The sequence below is a fragment of the Podarcis pityusensis genome (assembly GCF_964106645.2).
Source record: "Podarcis pityusensis genome assembly, chromosome: 8".
NCBI classification, from domain to species: Eukaryota; Metazoa; Chordata; class Lepidosauria; order Squamata; family Lacertidae; genus Podarcis; species Podarcis pityusensis.
The window spans coordinates 30,250,426-30,270,591 of NC_138033.1; the positions used below are offsets into that span (position 1 = coordinate 30,250,426).

Below are 20,166 nucleotides of genomic sequence, written 5' to 3' on the forward strand. Positions count from 1 at the left end.
TGAAATGGGTTGGGAAGCTGTGGAAGGGTAGCATTTTCCCTTGTTACAGAGATTCAGCTCCTGGTGATACTCTATGATGTATTCATTTCAACTTCTTTGCCTTCATTGGGGTGGAGAGAGACCATCTGAAGACAAGGAAATAGCCACACAAATCCACTGACTATGGGTGTGGGTGGTATTTGAAAGACACTGTTACAACAGGAACTTCCTCTACATCTTCAAAGAATACTTTTAAAATATATATAGTAATAATCCACAGAATTTTGACCTTTGCTGTCTTTGTTTTGTCTTCCTTTTTTGCAGGTTTACGGGAACAAACCTTCCTGCCCCTGTAATCAGCAGCAAAAACTGGCTTCGCATGCACTTTATGTCAGATGGCAACCACAGGCAGAAGGGCTTCAGTGCTCAGTACCAAGGTATTGGCAGTCTCCTGATTTATTCTGCCCAGTCCCCTGCTCCTCCTGAATGACCAATGAACAGTGGGGATCCCTAAAACCAACTTGAGAATTGGAGTATGCATTGTTTGCTGCAGCTTTCAGTTTCTCTTGTTCATTTTTCCATCCTATTTAAATAGACTTTTAATCAAAATGCAGATATCTAAACATAGTGCTTTTTTTTAGTTTTTGCTGATTTTTTGAGCTGAGAATTTTGTCAGAATATTCAGGAAACGTGCAAGCTGGCAGGTAGCCAAATCTAATCCATAAATTAGTCTGGGAGGGGAGGATTAAGTCAGCTCTTATTGATATTCACCAATATTGGAATCCCTCAAACACCTAGTGGGCCTTTGCTTGCTCATAACCACCTCAATGGGCTGCATTCCAGAGCAGACCCTGCAGCATTCCTTGGGTTTATCCATTCCTGTCCCCACCCTGCTGATCAACTCCTTGCAATGATTTTGAAACAGGAGACAAAATTATAGCTTAACACAGAGCTACAAATATTGTATTGAAATATTCTTTTCCACACTGCCCTGGCTAGCAATGGGAACTGCTGTCCACAAATAGGGCAAGGCTGGTGACTCTTGCACGGCCTGCAGACCTCAAATTTGTCTGGCATTTGCCAGGAACGAAAGTCATGCCAATGTGACCATAGCTCAGTGACGGAGCTGCCTCTTCGCATGCAGATGGTCCAAAGTTCAACTCCTGGCATCTCCAGTTAAAAGTATCAGCTGGCAGATGATGTAAATCCTTTGCCAGAGACACTGAAGGGTGGCTGTGAGTCAAAACAGACAATACTGGGCTTGATTGACAAATAGCATGAAACAGATTCCTGTGTTCTTCACATCAGAACTTTTTGGGGAAGGTGGATTGTGTCTACAACTCAGCAATGTAGATTTTCTGGCCCACAGGACTACTTTGGCCTTCCAGGGTCTTAATTTCATTCAGGAAACCATTTCCCCCAAATCATACCCATCTTGCTCTATACCTGCAATTGTGTTAAATATGCAGCCTCCTACTGAAATCGGGGTTTGCAGGTACTGCGGATTTCAAATTACTCAGGCAAAGGAAAGCACTTCACCTGTGATGAAGTCAGGTGATTGGCAGGTGGGTGCCCCTGTTCACTAGTCAAAATGGCATGCAGGTTTTGTGGGAGGTCAGAATCCAGAGCACCAGCAGGATCCGGTCTCAAACCTCTGCCATGGTGTGTGTGAGATGCATGGTGCTTTCAGAATAAGGCGTCATATGTGTTAATTCAGACTGGGTTCTCCTCCCCTCCCACCACTGTGTTCTGCGGTTAAGAAACTCAGGTTGTGATCTTTATGAATCATCTTTCAGATTTAATACCTGAAGCTGTTTAGTCATAATTTTAAATTGCCCTGATGCTGATTTTTTTTAAAAAAAAAAGGAAGAGAAAAGGGAAATCAAAGTCATGATTGCTGCTTTGCTTATTAAAAATACACCTGCCTGAATCATACCTTTTTTTTTTCTTTTTTGCAAAAATAGTCAAGTAAAGATTAATGTTATAATTTCCTCTCTGATTAAGGAAAATGTCAGGGGCTTCTAATCCAGTAAGCTTGGTTAAAAAACCCTAAAAAACCTTAGACATAATAGCCTGAGTGTTTGCATGTTGAGTGCTTTAAAAGATAAATTTCCAAGAAGCCATTGCTCATATGGAAGAGACACTAGGGGGTTCCGAACCAATTTCTTGTGTTACTTTTTAGAGACAGGTTTATGTTTAGACAGATGACAGAAGATGCTTGCAAAGGACAGAGAGAGCTAAATTAAACCTTACTATTTCCCTTACCCTTTCCTTTATATTTGTAAGGCTATAGCTGTGGGTGGAAGGTGTATCTTAACCTTTTCCCATCCCTCTGTTTATCTACTCAAAACACCACATCCGTCTGCTTTCCTCCCAGCAAGAGAAAGTGGATGGAATTCTCAGTTCCCAGAGTTCCTGGTCTTCTAACTGCTTTGAGTACCCTTAACAAACTACACTTCTCACAATTCTTTGGGGGAAAGATGCTGGCAAGGCATGCACTAAATACAGTATGTACAGTCCAATGAAGATTCTATTGCCTGCTGTTTCAAGGGCATCTTTGAGAGGGTGAGAGACAGGTGAGGTTCAGGAACCGAGTGGCAAATAAGGAAATAGGGGGTAATTTTACTGATGTGGGTCATTCATCCTGCTGAGAGCCAGTGTGGTGTAGTGGTTAAGAGCGGTAGTCTCGTAATCTGGGGGACCGGGTTCGTGTCTCCACTCCTCCACATGCAGCTGCTGGGTGACCTTCTTCGAAATCTCTCAGCCCCCTCACCTCAAAGAGTGTTTGTTGTGGGGGAGGAAGGGAAAGGAGAATGTTAGCCACTTTGAGACTCCTTCGGGTAGTGATAAAGCGGGATATCAAATCCAGTCTAAACTCTTCTTCATGATCTGGCGCTTCTGGAGAAAATTATTCCAACTGAACTGAGAGCAATTTACATGGAAAAGTCTGCAAGAATAGCAGTCTTGTGTTACCTTAAAGGCAGAGACATTTTGTTATAAGCTTTAAAAGATAAAGCCCATTTTATCAGGTGCATATGGTGTAATCCTCAGGGGTGAGGAACTGAAGAAGGCTGTAAACATTGTGGGTGAAATTCCTTTGGGAGATTGAATTGTTCTTCCACTAATTTGCATGTTTAATTTGCATCCATTGCAAATGGACTGAGCTGTACAAAAGTCTGTTTCTTGGCAGGTTGCAGTCCATCTTTTGCTGATCTCTCTTCCATTTTGTTACCTCTCTAGTCAAAAAACAAATGGAGATGAAGTCCCGGGGAGTGAAATTGATGCCGAGTAAGGACACAAACCAGAAGACATCTGTGTGTAAGTTTCACCCACCGTTGCACGTTCAGTGAGAACTAGCGCCTTAAGCATTCCATGACTCTACAGCAATCTCCAGAATGTTGCCACTCTTTCTCTCAAGTTTTAATGCTTGTTACCCCCACCTCCTACCCTGCATTATCGCCTCACCTCCTTCTTCTGGTGCTCTGTTTGCAAGCACCTACTAACTGTTAAGATGCGGCCTGGATGGGTGGGAAGGGGAAAGCCATGTGTGTGCAATCTATAGTGTTAGTAATCCTGTGGAGGGCTTTGGGAGACTCGGATATCTCTGCTTTTTGTCACATACTCTATAGAGTCATCACGATGCAAACACATTTTTTGACAACCAGATGTATTTGTCTAGCATGAATGTAAGAGGACTTGGATCAGCGGTGAGGAAGCAAGCAACAAAAAAAGCTGCAGTAACTCCACTGATAATCTGAAATGAGATCTTTCCTCTCTCCCATTTCTGGTCATTGAATTTCACTGTGCCTAACTTAAAGAAAAAGACAAAAGGAGAAAATAGTAATATTCACCACACTTATTCTGGATATGCTTTTTAGTTTTTCACTAACTTTGCCTTTCTTTAAACAAACAACTTGCTAGAAACAGACCTAGAATAGATAGTTTGTTTTGTCCTGGGATTGTTCCTTTACTGAAGTTAACAGACTCCTTTGGGTATTTTGTGTGTGTGCGCGTGATCTTTTGTTTGTACATGTGATCCCTTATACACACAAAAAGCATTAGATGCACTCCTTTGATAGGTGTGTGATTTTGAAGTGGAGCAATCCTTGGGTGTGGATTCCCTCCATAGAACTGCATTGGAATGGAATGGAAACTGAGCTGGGATTTTGCAGTTGGATGTCAAAGGTAGATTTAGAGGAGTGTGATCAGTTTGCCTGCATTGGGCATTGAGCCAAGAGGGCGCCACAGGGGGCGCTGCAACAGTGATGAACAATGGAAGACAAGCGAGCCTGGAGGCAGCCAAATTTTGGCATTACACAGAGCATCACTGAAATTTTAAAGCACAAAGTCTACCCCTGCTGGATGTGGATAGAAACAGCGCAAGAGTGGGCATCTGGTGGTGTGAATGGCTGTGCAGGAAAGGTTTGTGTCATTCCTAGACAGCGCAGAAGTGCCTCTAGGCTTACCTTTAACGTAGGATCAGAACTAAAAACTCACTTGGTTCCTTGGGTCAATATACTAAACACTGACATCTTTCAAAGCGGTATGGGGAAAGGTTACTTGTGCTATTTGTGTGGTTCCGTAGCGTTATGGGATGCAGACTGCTTTAAAGTAATTCCATTTGGGCATTTGTATCAGAGAGAAAGACAGCAGGAAAAAACCAGAGTGGTTTTGAATTGCTCTTTCAAATGGCATTCTACTCTTCTGCTCATTTCTGGCATCCGAGCTGTGATTGCACAAACTGGCTGTAGTTTGGCTAGTGGATGAAAAACAGGATGTAGAGTTAAAGGAACATTCTCAAGGTGAAGGGGTAATAATACCTGATTCAGATGGTGACATAAAATTTGATTTTGATCTAGTCCAACTTATTTGGCTGGGAATATTGCTATTAACTACTCATCCCCACCTGTGCTCTGTTATGTGTTATCTATTTCACATGGTTGTCTGTGTGGATAGTGGGACTCTTAAGAGATTGATGAGCAAGGAGAGACAGCAGCTGAGAGATAAGCTACAGTTGTGACAGATTGTGTGTGTTTAACATGGCAGAGTAAGTCACAGTGCCCGTTTCTTCAACACAAATTCATCTGAAGCAGCACAGTCGTTTATATTGGGGCGCATTTGGTTTCCCTCTGCTTTGGCAATACAAAGCAAAAATAAATAATAATTTGTGTTCTTAATCATGTTGTAAGACACTGGTTGGGCATCCTGCAACCAAGTGACTCTTAAATCAGATATTTAGTTCAGTGACACACCATGTTCTCAACATGGCATGGGTGTTTCTAAAAATGTAGGAAGTTTAAGAATAAAAATATAATATGCTTGATCTTCTCAGCCCAGATTGTATCAGGAGCCAAAATGTCAAACTATTTCTTCCCAAATAGATGTGAAGGTGATTGTCCATTACTTCAATATAGTTTTTGCAATGGCTGCTAATGCGAGGTGCAATCAGATCTTGGCTTTCTGGGTCCTCTCCTCACTAGCAGCAATGATTCCTGCAGACATATTTCTAGTGGCAAGAGAGTTTGTTTCACATGTCCACATAGGCAGTTCCTGCATCTGTCTCCTTAGAAGGACCACATCTTGTCTACAAGCAGCTGTCTATCCTGACTCCTAGCTTAAGAAGAACAAAAACTCAGAGAATGATTCTTTCCAAAGGCTTTAATATTGAGATTGGTGTGATACCTATGCAAATCTCTGGTTTGTGGCACAGCAGGCAATACACATAGTTAATCCAAGGCACACAGGTAATCTAAGCACTCAAAGGTTAGACTGTTGATCCAACACTGGCACACCCCTTGCTGTATTTTATAGAGGAATGGTGTGGGCTCAGCATAATGCAGTGAGTGGTTCTGCTCCTTAGCAAGCAATCTAGCAAGAACCAGCCTGTAGCCATAATGAGCTGAAGACTAAGATTGTCTAGCACCTGGATGTGCCAAGGGCCTCTCCAAGATTTTGTTGAGTAAGATGGGGTCCACTTCCACGTACACTTCCATGTGCAGAAGCTGAATGAAGTGGCAATTGAATGGTCTAATTTTGTGTATGTGTGGCATACACAACTCTGTCCACTTCACTACTAGCTGCTCCACATTCCCCAGCATCTGCAGCCCAAGGTGGCTGCCTGACTCTGCCTAATAATAGAACCAGCTTTGAATGGATATGTACAGAGAGTAGTTTGCATGTAAAGCAAAGAATGGATTTGTTTAAATAGAACTGTGAAATGGCATTTTTAAAATTAAGACATGAATTATAAGTATACGGGAGGTGAAAAGGCCTCCTAGCGACAGACAACCAGGCTTTGATCTTATGCTTCTCAAAAAGTGCCTTGCCACATGGTGAGCCATTTTTTTGCAATTTAAGAGAGTCGCTGGTGATTTGTATGTCTGCTGTTTAAGGGGAGGGTGGTTAGCAATCCTTCTGAGCTCGTCCGTCCAACCATGCTAATAACCTGTGGGGCACCAAGCTAAGTTTCAGTTCATACATAACAACAAATTGCTTGTTGTTGCCAAAGGCATGAACCTCAGGCTCACATATACCCCCTTCCTCCTTCCTTCACATACAGGTGGAGAAAATGTAAAGCATTTCATCAAAGTTCATTAGAAAAAGGCATTTGCTATCTGAAAATAGAAGACTGTGTTCTATACAAAGCACAGCAAGTTAACAAACCAGAAAAGAAAACACTTTGAACCTGGTTTAGTACTTTACTTAGTTAACTGAGTTTGTACAAACCACAGTTTCCTTGTTTGGATGCAACAGAAACTTCGGGTTGTTACAAAATGTGATGAGCAGCATTAAATCTTCTGCACATGTATGTAAGGTGAGGAGGAGGAGCACACAAACCTAAAATACATTGTGTTGTCATGACATGAAACAATGATTTATTGGTACATCTGAATCAGTCTAAACCAGGGATGGGAAACGAGTTACCCTCTGGATATTGTTAGACTACAATGTACAGTTATAGGTAATATGCAGCAAACTCCAGGACTTGAGCAAGCTTCCAAGGAAAGCAGATTGCAACCAACAGATTTTAGTGTTCACAACTGAGCTATTCTATACTCATGCAGGGCCTGATGACTGCCAGAATTTCAAGGGCCATTTCAGGAAATTTAAAAGACCAGTTTTCTTGCTGTTGAATGGCCTTGGGTTATCGGCCTTTGCCAGGGTGAATCTCTAGAAGAGAGAACAGAGGTGGGTGGAGCAATTCAAATTTTGGAAAGACTTTCTCAGTCTGGTGGATTTCATGTCGATCCTCCCAGTCGGATGGTCATGGCTCTGTGTTAAGATGAACAATTCATGCAGTGTGTGTGTGTGTGTGTGTGTGTCAAGTTGGTAGTGCTCTTTGGACCCTGACAGTTGTGTTCCTACACTCTTGTTTGGTTGTGTACACACTCCTGAGAAGGGTTAAGACCAATAGTCCTATCTTCTGACCTCCACACAGGCAGCCTTCCCCCCAGCACCCAGTTGTGTATGTGAAACTTTAGGATAGTTTATCATGGAATCAGTTGAGGCCCTTAACATGAATGTCCTCTGTTTGTTCACAGCCATGTCCTTTTGTGTTTTCTAAGTGTTTTATTGTACATCTGCCAGACAATACAAAACAAAACAACAGAGTCTTTGAGGAATAACAGGCCAAAGCTAAGCTTTTTTAATGGGAGGGCCTGTTTTCTTTTAACTTAAGATCCTGCTTCCCCAGACAATATGAAACTCATTTATCTTCTAGCTGATATTAAAAGACAACCCCTCATTGAATGGAAGCTTCCCCCACCCCCAAGGAAAAAACGGATCAATTATCCCTTTATTAATGCTGTGTACAGAGGGAGGGAGGATTGACGAGGGTTTGCCTGGCCTTTGAGTAGCTGAAGTAAATTATCACAGCAAACAATGAAACCATAATTGGATACATTTAACACAGAACTGTGAATTGGCAAATTTATTTATTTTGCAGAGGAGAGATTGGCTAGCTAGGATCTAGAAGGAGAAGACACCTCCAGCCACCCCCATCTGCATGCACTTTGGACTGTCCTTCAGGCTGACACAGATGGTTGGTCCAAGAGGCAAGGACAAGATACACGTCAGTGTCTAGGCAGGGTGGGGAACCCTTTTCCAGCCTGAAGGCTGCTTTCCCTTCTTTCTGAGGGTCATCCACTCCAATCCCCTGCAGTGCAGGAATCTTTCACCCAACGTGTGCCTTGAACCCACAACCCTGAGAATAAGGGTCTCATGCTCTACCGACTGAGCTATCCCAGCTCATAGTCTGACTTCTGAACCTTCTGGCTTGTTTCCTCTCTATTTAGTTTATTTATTATTACAGTCATATCCCATCTTTTCTCCAAGGAGCTCACCTATGGTGTACACAGTTCTCTCCCCTCCATTTTATCCTCACAACGACCCTGTGAGGTAGGTTAGGCTGTGACTGGCCCAAGGTGACCCAGTGAACTTCATGGTCAGGTAGGGACTAGAACCCTAGTCTCCCTGGTCCTAGTCCAACACTCTTAACCACTACACCACACTTGCTCCTAAACAAACCATGAGTCATAACCAAAGCTTGTTCTAGACTTATCACTCATGGCTTGTTTGAAGAAAACAAATCATGGACATAACATTAGGCCAGAGCATGGCTTGTTTCCTGACAACATGGCAGCATCAGAAGGAGCCGAGAAGGAGCAAAGCATCCACAATTTAGGAGCAAGGCACCAGCACACTCTGCATTCACATGATGCCATAGTTTATTTTAACTATGGTATAATGTGACATGCAAACAGAACCACAGTGTCTTGACTGCCTTGATTTCCAACCATCCTTAAAACCACTTCTTGGTTCCCAGGAACCAATGTTCTCTGTGACCGTGACTGGCATCCAGCATAGGAACTGGATCTGAGCCAAGTGATTAAAATGCTCAATAAGTTGAGCCAAGTGGGGATTAAAGAGTTCAATAAGTTGCTGCTAACTCAACAAGGGTCCAGAAGAGATGGAGAGAATTATTATTACTATTATTATTATTATTACTATTGCTGCTATTAGTGCTATTATTACTATTAATTACATTTCTATACCACCCTTCATCTGAGGATCACAGGGTGGTTTACAATATAAAAACAAAACTGCATAACATAGTAACTAACAAAAACACACACCCCACCCCCGCAAACTGTCAACTTCTGCTCTTCATCGTCATCTTCATTGTTCTCAGCTGGATCTTCTCCCTCCTGCCAAGGAGTCATCTGATGACTTCTGGCAGCCAAACCTGCATTCCTACAGTGACTCTGAGCTCCCACCTTTGCTTTTGAGGAGCAATCCCAGGGAGAACAAGGGATCAAGGCAGGTTGGAAGGGATAATGGTGGTGAGTCTGGATCAAGTAAAATCCTGACACCTTCTCATGGTTATTGTGATCTATATTCTTTTGTTCACATTCTCAGGACTCTCTAAAGTGCCATACACACTGACAGTGATGCAATAGTAGTAGTAGTAGTAGTAGTAGTAGTAGTAGTAATAATGGGTTGCATTGGTGTTCTCTTGTTTCCCTGACAATATGATGATTGCTTCACCATCACAAGACCTTGAGCTCTTACTCAAATGCCCACAAAGCCTCTAGACTGCTTCCTCCTGCACTGCCACATTGGTCATAAGGTGGTGAAGATGGTTACTTTTTCCTCCTTTATAAGGTACATGGAGCTGAAGGAGGAAGTTGGAAGACTGCTGCTCTTTCCCACTTCCTCTTTCAGCTCTATGTGCTTTTGAAGGCTCAGATAAATTCTACTGGATCTGGCTTTTGCCCAAATTCCCTGGAAAAGTTAAATGTGTATCTGCATACATTCTCTCTCTTTTGGGGGGGGGGGTGGCTGATACAGGGAGGGGGAGAGAAAGCAGTGGCCAGAGAGGATGGCACCCACAACACTCACTCAAAAATCTAAATGTGCCCATGGGCCTAAGAAAGGTTGGTGACTGGAACCAAATGGGTGGACCAAGCATGTGATCAGTGGCTTCTAAATAATATAGCTGATGGTTATGGTGCTTCTACAGAAAAAAGTGATGCATCCATATGTGGTAGCTGCAAGGAAATTGTCTCCCACCTGGATGATGAGCCCATCCTTATATACAAATGTGGCATTCCAAGTCTGCCTTTCATCTTCTGCAGCAATTGTTTTGGTTCATGTATACAGAAATGGTTTGTGGACTGGGCCTTCCATGCAATGTGCTTGAAAAGAAGGCCCAGAGAGGTGATACTGGGTTCATAAAATGTTGTGGTTCATAGGACAACCTGCAGGTTGGTTGTATGAATGGTTCATTCCTTAGGGAAATGTCTGTGTGGGCAATGCACAGAACTGAATAGCCCTCCTTCAAGAGTTTCAAGATGGAGTGATGGATCTGCGCCCCAAAGGCAGAAATTGGGGAGGATGGATGATAGGGTTTGCTAAGGGAGGTGGTGGGGGTGAGCCTCCTATTATAGAATTGAAGAAAGAGGCAACATAAACACTCTTCTAGAATATCAGCCATAAAGGGATGTTACCTATTTTTTTTAAAAAAAGATTGCATTGAGTTGTTGAGGACTTTTTTCATATGTGTGCTCATGGGGTTTGCGTCTTGTTTCTGAGAATACAAATGCACTCACAATACAAGGATGAATGCTGATAATACTGCTTCAATCTTTATCCCACCATAGCAACTGAGGGTTTCTCCACACACCATGATCATCATCATCATCACTAGTGTGCATTCAGAAAACTTTGTGTACCCCTCAAAGTGAAATGTGTGAATGTGTCAAGGTCTTCTAGGCTGAGTCAGGAAGCAGTTCATCCAAGTCAGCAAAATTGAAAATCAGGGTTTAGCAGTCAAGGTGTATCAGTACCAGCAGAGTTACTGGAAGTCAGAGGGACAAGTTTTGAACACAGTGGGATGGAGTTTCCCAAATGTTGCTAGGATTAAAAACCTGGAAGTGAGATAGATGATAGATGATAGAGATGATAGATAGATAGATAGATAGATAGATAGATAGATAGATAGATAGATAGATGATATAGAGAGATGATATAGATAGATGATAGATAGATAGATATAGATAGATAGATAGATATAGATGATAGATGATAGATGATAGATGATAGATGATAGATTGATAGATGATAGATAGATAGATAGATAGATAGATAGATAGATAGATGAGAGAGAGAGAGAGAGAGAGAGAGAGAGAGAGAGAGATGATAGATAGATGTTTTGTGACCTCAGTGTCATTCTAAGGATGACCTGATCCCAACTTCTCCCAGTCTCACTATGTGCTGGGGTCTGTGATATGGCTGTCCTCTTGTCTGGTTCTGAGTGCAGGCACAGCCTGTCAGAAACATATGTGGTTGCAAGCCTATGTATCTTGCCAAGTACTGTTGTCCCAAAGCCAGCATTGACCATGGCTCCCTGTTGAGGGCTCACTGTGTGGCATACCTCAGTTCCATGTGCAAAATTGATCTACCTGTACTTTTCATCATTGTTATGACCGTTGGCACCCAGTCTTCTCCAGTGATCTTTGGGAATCTGCTGAGACCTATGGACACATAGTATAGATGTGTGTGTATGTGTGTGTGATTTAGTTAGCCACTCAGCAGTGGGAACTGGGCATGCTTATTCATTTTTTCATGCTCTGTGGCTTTTCCATTCATTGCTAAAGAACATTCACATTCTTCTTCACCCACCCATCCACCCACCCAGTGCAATGTCAGAAAATTAAGCTGCATCAAATAGCAGAAGGGTTGGAGGAAATAAAGCAATGACGATGAAGATGCATGACATTTATGAAGTAGAAACTATTTGTTTCTTTGTTTATTACTTTGGGGTCTTTTTTAAGAAAAGAAGCTGGTGTACAGTTGAAAGACCAACATATTTTTCTGAATCTCATTTCATCCTGGTTTGATCCCTGCTGTGTGTGTTTGTGGCCAAGAGTGCAAGACTGCAGTGGGTGGGATGGAGTTAATCTTGGTCCAGTTGACTTTTCTTAATCTTCTGCTAATAGGAAGAGGCTTGCTCTGTTGCAGATTGCCCCACATTCAAACTAAATCACCGACTTTGGAACACTGCAACCAGCTTCTGACCTCTTCTCCCTTCATATCTCTGCACACTTTTGATGTCACACTATACAACTTATTTATTCATTATTTGTTTATTTATTTATTTAGCTGTGTTTTTCATTCACATCTGTGTCTTGGTGATGGTGGGCTTTTTACAGATATTCTACGTCATTCCACAGGTGTCCTTTTAAGTAGCTGGTTCTGGAAATGTGCCCTTTAATTTGTGTGTATGTGTGTGAGAGATAGGCAAAAACATGCTCTGCATCAGGGTGGGGGGGGCAGCGATGGGTGGATCTCAGAGGCTGCTGCATAGACTGAGCTAAATTAAGTCTTTCCATTGCACTTATTCCCTTAGTAGACATGTAAAGATTTTGTTGCTTTTTTAAAAAAGGGAAAACATACAAATTAAATGCATTCCAACTTGTAATTTTCCATTTTCTCTTCACATTCACCAACAGAGTTGATTTTTTTTTTAATGATTCTGTCTTCTATTCTATCTCTGTATATGCTGTTTTTTGCTTTGTAGTAACACAGGTTGGTGTGTCCCAGGGACATAACATGTGTCCGGACCCTGGGATTCCAGACCAAGGCAAAAGGATAGGCAATGATTTCAGGTAAGAATTTGTTTATCTGTCCCCCAACTCCACTGGTGTGTGAGTGTGTGTGTGTGTGTGCGCGCGCTTCAGTCTTCATCAGCCTCTGCAGATGTTTCAGCAAAGTACTGCTCTTGATTCTTTGAAGGTCTGTTCAGAGCAGATCAGAGGTAGAAGCTTCTTCACCCTATGCACAGTTAGCTTCTGTAATTGGAAGCTGCAAGGGTGGTTACAGATATGGTCTAGAAGGCTTTTGAAAAGGAGTTAGACAAATTTGTGGAGGGGAGTTTTACTGACAGCCATTAAGCATGATTATTATGTAGAATCCTTACAAGAAGAGGCAGTTTGCTTTGAATATCAGTTGCAATGGGCAAGGGCATGGCTAGGGAATGCTGTTGCCTTCGTGCCCAGCTTTTCCCGAGAGAAATTAGCTGGCTGGTGTTGGAAACAGTATGGAGTGTGTACTGGCAGTGACTGACCTAAAAATGAGATGTTGGGAGATGTCTAGCTCCTGTCCCAGAACACAATGATGGTGGCACTAATGCCAAAGTAAGAAGAGATTTTTATTCAAGTTTACTCACCCCCTTAAAGTCCTTTATTGGGTTTTTACATATTACAAAGGAGAAAACGTTGACACTATCATAAGATTTTTCTGTGAACCGCCCTGAGACCTCCTGGTATAGGGTGGAATATAAATTCAACAAATAATAATAAATAATGATAAGACATTACTACCAAAAAAAGAAAACTACCCAAAAACTGAAACACCCACCCACTTACAGAGATAAATAGGATCCAGATGCCATATTACAATCCAAGGTGCAATGTAAACATGACAACACAATTAATATAAACTTAACAAACTGTCAAAAGCAGTGCTTGAATATTTAGATACTTTCTTCTCCTTCTGTTACCTTTTTACAAAATACAAAATTTCTAACTAGCAACTACAGGGGGAAAAAAGATTAAATATTTTCCCTTCCAAAATTTTACTTTTCTCCACCTAGCCACGATAAGATCAACAAGAAGCTCCTTGTTCTTTTAAAATTTATTTGGGCCATCAAAGAGTTTCAATAATGCCAAGCTTGTGGTAAGCATATAGATTCAGCAGCAAGCACAAGGTCCAGGAGTCAAGAGTTCAGAGTACATGAGCAAGGCGAGAGATTCAGAACCAAACAGAAGCTACGGAGATGTCACAACAGTTTGACGTGCTCCTCCCTCCAAGCTTTCAAAATTGAGGTAGGGCTTGCTCACTCATAAGACCTTCACATAAGACCTATGGAGCTTCCATGCATGCACTTGCCCACTCCTCCTGGGTGAACACAGCTGATCCCACTTATAAAAGCAGCACCGGGCACAATACCCTGCCCCTTTACATTCAACTCTTCTTCAGTTCCTCCCTCTGGCTGGTAGAGTCCTCCCTTGCTGCCTAATAAGTCTCTGTAGTCCACGTGAGGGCGGGTGGCAAGAGCAGGCAGCTCTGCTTCCCCCCCCCCCGTTGTCTAGAGTTACAAGGGACTCCCATCTGCTCTCTCTTGGTCCTTCTTCTCTTCTGTCTGGGGCTGCCATAATCATGGGGCTTGTGACAGAAGATCGCAGTGGAGAGCATGAAGAAGATGCTGACCCTGTGGGCAGCAGCTATCAAAAAGGTAAAAATTGTTTGCCAGGGTTAATTAGGAAAGGGATTGAAAATGGAATTGTCCCTATCATAATGCCATTAAACAAATCTGTGGTGTGACCACCGTTGGAATACTGTGTACATTTCTGGTTAACTCAATTCACAAAGGATATTGTAGAGCTGGGGGGAAACTCAGAAAAGTACATTCAAAAATATCAAGGGGCTGGAGCAACTCCCCCTTGAGGAAAGGTTACAGCAATAGGGACCTGGTAGAAAAAAGTGAGTAAGAACATGATCAAGATGTATATGAATGTTGAAGAGAATCCCCCCCCCCCCGCACTCTCATAAGACTATATAATTCATGGATATTCCATGAAGCTGAATGCTGGGAGATCCAGGACTTCTTCACACAGCACATAGTTAAATGTAAAAAAATTAGCTTCCGTAAGATGTTGTGATGGCCACAAACTTGCATGGCTTTAAATTCACGGAGGAAAAGTCTGTGAATGGTTACTGGTCACAGTGGCTATGTTCTTCTCACATGGTTGGAGGCAATATCCCTCTGAAGCTAGCTGAGAAGAATTATAAGTGGTGAGAGGGCTGGTTGGCAACTGTGAGAATGTTTGGGCTGATCTAGCAGGACTCTTCTTTTGTTCTTATGGAGTCAACAACATACTTCATAATGTTCTTTTTCTGCACACACACACACAATATTTCTGTTATCAGCTGCCCATGCGAAATGGGTGGAAAACAAAGCTCATTCAGTTGGACAAAGTGGATTATTTCATAAGGAGTGATTCACAGATGGATCTGTTGAAAAAGTGATTAAGGTAACCCAGGAATGTGCTATTTCATGATGGGATGAGAGTCTACACTATTATTAACATGGTGACCTCTTCCAATCTGAATTGAGCCTTGCAACCTCATTGCAGCCATGTTTCCTTCAAGCGCAAGCATGGTTGATCTCATCTGCAGTCACTTTCAAGAAACTGCTTAGGATTGCAGCTCAACATGGGGGCCACACTAGCTTGAATCCATAGGTCGGATATGTAGGCACCTACAATCAGATATGTGGTGTGTCTCAGCCCACACCGAGGCCCCACTGATCCACACAGCTCTCTTAATTGCTTGGGAGTGTCACAGGAGAAATGTTATATTTGTTTTCCTCCCACTCCATCACTTTTCAAACTCTCTGATGAGTCTTTCCACATTGCTGTATCTGCTAAATGGCCTCTGTGAGGTGCAGAAGACTTTGGGATATGTTCAAGGCCAGCCCCATAGGGTGAAGGTCTTCAGGATTGGTGAGGTCTGTTATAAAGCTGGGGGAGAAATTAGTTTGGTTCAATTTTTTATGTTAACCTGCATAGTTTGTACTTCCCAAACCAGTACCCAAACCAAAATGTAGCCATTTTCTGGATTATGTGTTATTTTAAAAGTGTTATTAAAATGTGTGTAATGAAAGTGTGTACTGAAATGTGTACATTAGTGAATAAAAAGTACAAAAAATCATAATACTAGGGGAACCTTTGTAAAAATGGGCAAATGTGTATTAGAAAAAATGTGCACAAAAATGCATATATGAGCTGATAAAAAAATACATCCTTAACTGGTGTGAACTGAATATGGGGGTGTAGGGGGGACTGAGAGTCTGAGAAAGTTGGAAGCGACAGAATTTTCTTTTTTGAGTGCCCCAGAGTTCCCTCATTTCAAAATGCAAGTGCACTCTCAAATGTGGCAACACACTCCTGCACCCTACAGGGTATTGCAGCAGATGGGTGGTGGTGTTACGTTGTAGTTTTCTGGGAGCTGTCCACTGTCAATGATCATCTCATTGGTCAATTCCTAATAGCATTCTGTGGAGCTGCAGCGTTCCCCAGAACAGAGTGTGAAAACCAGTGCATTATAGTTCTGTTCTTCATGTGATTTGTCCCAAGCATCCTCACATCTGTCCACTTATGGGTTTGCTTGTTTGCCTTCAGAACACACAGTTGTCTACTCCCTATGGATCACATTCCATGGTAGTCCCAGCTATAGATCGCTCTACCAAGCCCTGAGCTGGTTAAGGCTCTGACATTTGAAATGGGAACCTCAGAAATCTGGAATTGTGGATCCTGAATTGAAGAACACTCCTCCTGGGTATCTTTCTCGGAATGGCTGCCTGTAGCTCAAATGCTATCCTGGTTATTTGCTGCAGGGTGTGGGGAACTTGCTGATGCCCTCCAGATGTTTTGGACTGCAACTCCTATCATAGTTGCAGAAGTTATGGTCCAAAACATCTAAAGGGCACCAGGTTGGCAAAGGCTGGTGTAACAATATCCCTGTGTTGTGTTTAGGGCCTTGCCATGTCCACAGGTAAGCAGGGTTGTGCTTTTAGCATCACCCCCAAGGTCCCTACTCCTTTCTCCAACCACCACATGTCATGTGCACTTGCTGGTAGTGAAATTATAACACCTGCAGGGGCTTTGCAAAATCAGGAGACCTACACTACCAGATGTTCCTATGCTAGTGTCTTGTGGAAGCCAGTTGTTAGTCCACCACACCTCAACCCGTGTGATGTATCAGAAGGGTCTGCAGAGATTTCCTGCTCCCAGAAGAACAGCTTCTTCCAGAGTCTCCAGTTAAGGGAAAAACTCCTCTCCCACACAGTTCAAAGTAACAATGTGTTTATTGTCTCCAGATGCAAAACAAAGCTAATATACTATATGCAGTTACAGTATTCTGGTCTTTGAAGTAAAGATACTTATGTACAGGTCCACTAACAGTACCACCATGCTAGCTAACGCTGCTGTGTAAAACCCACAGCCTCTTCCTCTGACTCTCACAGATTCAGAACCTGACAGCAAATAGGACAGAGGACATGAAAAAGGAAACGCCCTAGAGACTGGTGTTGCTATGGTAGCCCAGTGCATCTCAGAACATGCAGACATGGGGTGTGTGCCACTCAGTACATGAGACCAAGCGCTGTGTAATTTAGCCTGTTGTTCACATTACACCAACACCCTCCTTATGACCTCCAGCAGATACTTCCATGTTGAAATTTCACTGTGCACAACACACGTGGTTGTTGCGGAAAGTAATAGTGAAATGGGGTGGGCATCTCAACATGGCAAGCCCAGCACTTGAGTAACGTGTGAATGGGGCCTCTCTCTCTCTCTCTCTCTCTCTCTCTCTCTCTCTCAACATGGTGAGGAAAAAGAAAGGGAAATACTGACAAGTCACCACAGTGGGGTCTGTGCTAAAGTTTCCTACTGACTGGATGTGTCCCTAGAGATAGTAGTTTCTATGTAAATTTTTTAGTATGGCCACAACTGTTTACAGAGAGTTATCCCATATCATGTAATTATCACTTCTTTTCGAAATCACTCTTCTCCTTCCCCCCTTCCCCCCTTTTGTTTCAGTGTCCCTTGAAAAGGAGTTATTCCTGTATGGAGGAGCCCTCAGTGAAGGGTTGATGTGGGATTTGAACCCACAGCTGCATACACACTATATAGTTAAAAGCACCCCCCAAAAAAAGAATACTGGGAGCTGTAGTTTGATAAGGGTGCTGTGAATTATGCTTCTGCAAGGGGTAAACTAAAGTTCCCATGATCCTTTGGGCAGGAGATTATGTGTATGATGAGTACACAGCCCAAGTCACTCTCACACACCTGAATTCCTGATGACTGCACAGCTAATTTTCCCCAGGCCACAAACACTCAGGCTGTTTCACACATTCTCATGCACATTAAAAAGGTAAAGGTAAAGGTGGTGCTGTGGGTTAAACCACAGAGCCTAGGGCTTGCCAATCAGAAGGTTGGCGGTTTGAATCCCTGCGACGGGGTGAGCTCCCGTTGCTCGGTCCCTGCTTCTGCCAACCTAGCAGTTCAAAAGCATGTTAAAGTGCAAGTAGATAAATAGGTACCGCTCCGGCGGGAAGGTAAACGGCATTTCCGTGCGCTGCTCTGGTTCACCAGAAGCGGCTTAGTCATGCTGGCCACATGACCCGGAAGCTGTACTCCGGCTCCCTTGGCCAATAAAGCGAGATGAGCGCCGCAACCCCAGAGTCGGTCACGATTGGACCTAATGGTCAGCGGTCCCTTTACCTTTACCTTTTTAATGTGCATGAGAATGTGTGAAACAGCCTGAGTGTTTGTGGCCTGGGAAAAATTAGCTGTGCAGTCATCAGGAATTCAGGTTAGATGGTGGCTAAAATATAAAGTGCCAATGTCTGTCCTTGTGTAAATTGAAAAGCTGCATGGATTTAACAATCACAGATCAAATACCACAATCAGTCAGAGCTTACATCCCAACCCAAGCAAAGTGCTTCTCAATCCAGACAAGTGGCTGGCACCAATAGTTGTCAAGCTACAAATGTGTGTGTGTGAACCAACCCCTTTGATGGTCTTCTCCAGCCTGGTGCCCTCCAGATGCTTTGGACTAAAGCTCACATCAGCCCCTGCCAGCACAGGCAAAACATCTGAAGGATACCATGTTGGGGGAGACTACTCCATGAGGTTGTTTGAATTGCAGGAGTGGCTTCCCATTGCTGTGTTGCCATCTCTTCCCTTTGGCTTAAATTAAGCCAGTCAAGCTCTTCACATTGTGTGTGTGAAGGGTGTGTGTGGGGGGGGGGGGGTGGATCAATATTTAATCTAACTTCTCTGCCAAGTCCTGATTTGTTCTCTAAAAATGCCTTTCAATTTTCACCCCAAGCCTCTGTCCATATTCTCCTGGAATTTGGGTCAGAACCAAAGAAATAAAGAAATATAAAGAAGAAATAAAGAAATATAAAGAAATAATGATGTCCACTGAGGGATATGATGGGGCAGGGAGGGAGCAAACACACAATCCCATCTAAGAGTATTTGGAGACACTATAAGCTGCAATCTATATGCTACATCAAACGTAAGATGCACACTCAGACCAGCTGCTCTCCAGGACCTCAACAGAGGCTTCTCCCTGTTCCATCAATGACATCCTCTCCCCATTGAACCAGAAAATAAGTACGTAGGATGTGGTGAGCTGATTGCTGTGTCAATGAAGTGCCAGTTGCCAAGACACACCATATGCTATGCTGGTATTTGGGGCAGGTTAAAAAGTGCAGGTACAGTGGCACCTTGGTTTGCATATGTCTTGGTTTGCATACATTTTGGATTACAAACACATCAAACCAGGAAGTGTGTGTCCCAGTTTGCAACCTTTTTTTTGGATTACAACTTTTTTTTGGATTACAAAAAAAATTATTTTTGAGGCCCCATTTGCAAAAGCGCGCCTTGGGTTACAACCTGTTTGGGTTTACAAACGGTCCTCGGGAACAGATTATGGTTGTAAACCAAGGTACCACTCTGTTTAATATGTGTTGAAAATGCCCCTTTGAAATGTCCTTGGTGGAATCGCGAATAAACCTTAGAATAATAAAAAGTTGATATATATCATAGAGCAGGGGATGGGGGACAGGATTTGACTGGCAGACCAGATCCTTAGCTCCATCACTCCTGGCAAGCCACTTGGACAGTTGGATGGGGCCAACCACCTGTCAGTCACAATGATGTCAGGTGACCCATTTTTCCTCTGCAGTTCAGCTTGAGTTCAAGCGCCAGTGCAAAGGAAGATCCCTGTTGATCCAAACCACCTGTAAAGTCACCACCAATCATTTGGTCAGTGCTGTTTTCACTGTCCACTTTTGGCAGGGATCAGCTGCACTCATGAGCTCCAAGTGGCAGTCTCTATTAGTAGTCTCCCATGGCCCAAAGGCATAGCTTGTAGCTACCACAAGCCATGCATTCAGTATTGTGGACCCAGTCCTGTGGACTCCTTTCTGAACTCCCTCCTGAATTTGAGGCACTTTACAAAAACTTCCATATTTCAGCAGGCTTCTTAAATTGTTTTTATTCTTTGTATGCTTTTTTATAATGAAGTACTCTGCTTAGAAAGTCTGGATGT

General features: G+C 42.9%; 1 protein-coding gene across 6 annotated transcripts in view; it reads left to right on the forward strand.

Annotated features, from left to right (window-relative positions):
• The window catches only part of CSMD2 (CUB and Sushi multiple domains 2), a 501,247-nt gene that overhangs the window by 262,490 nt on the left and 218,591 nt on the right, over positions 1-20,166 (forward strand). For 3 of the 6 annotated variants that reach the window (XM_081018274.1, XM_081018269.1, XM_081018275.1), the window contains exons 6-8: positions 304-416; positions 3,220-3,297; positions 12,560-12,647. In XM_081018274.1, the coding sequence (XP_080874400.1) occupies positions 304-416; positions 3,220-3,297; positions 12,560-12,647 (279 nt within the window). Of the gene's footprint in view, positions 1-303; positions 417-2,419; positions 2,556-3,219; positions 3,298-12,559; positions 12,648-20,166 lie in introns of those variants that run through there. The other 3 variants (XM_081018277.1, XM_081018276.1, XM_081018279.1) reach the window with 3 other exon arrangements.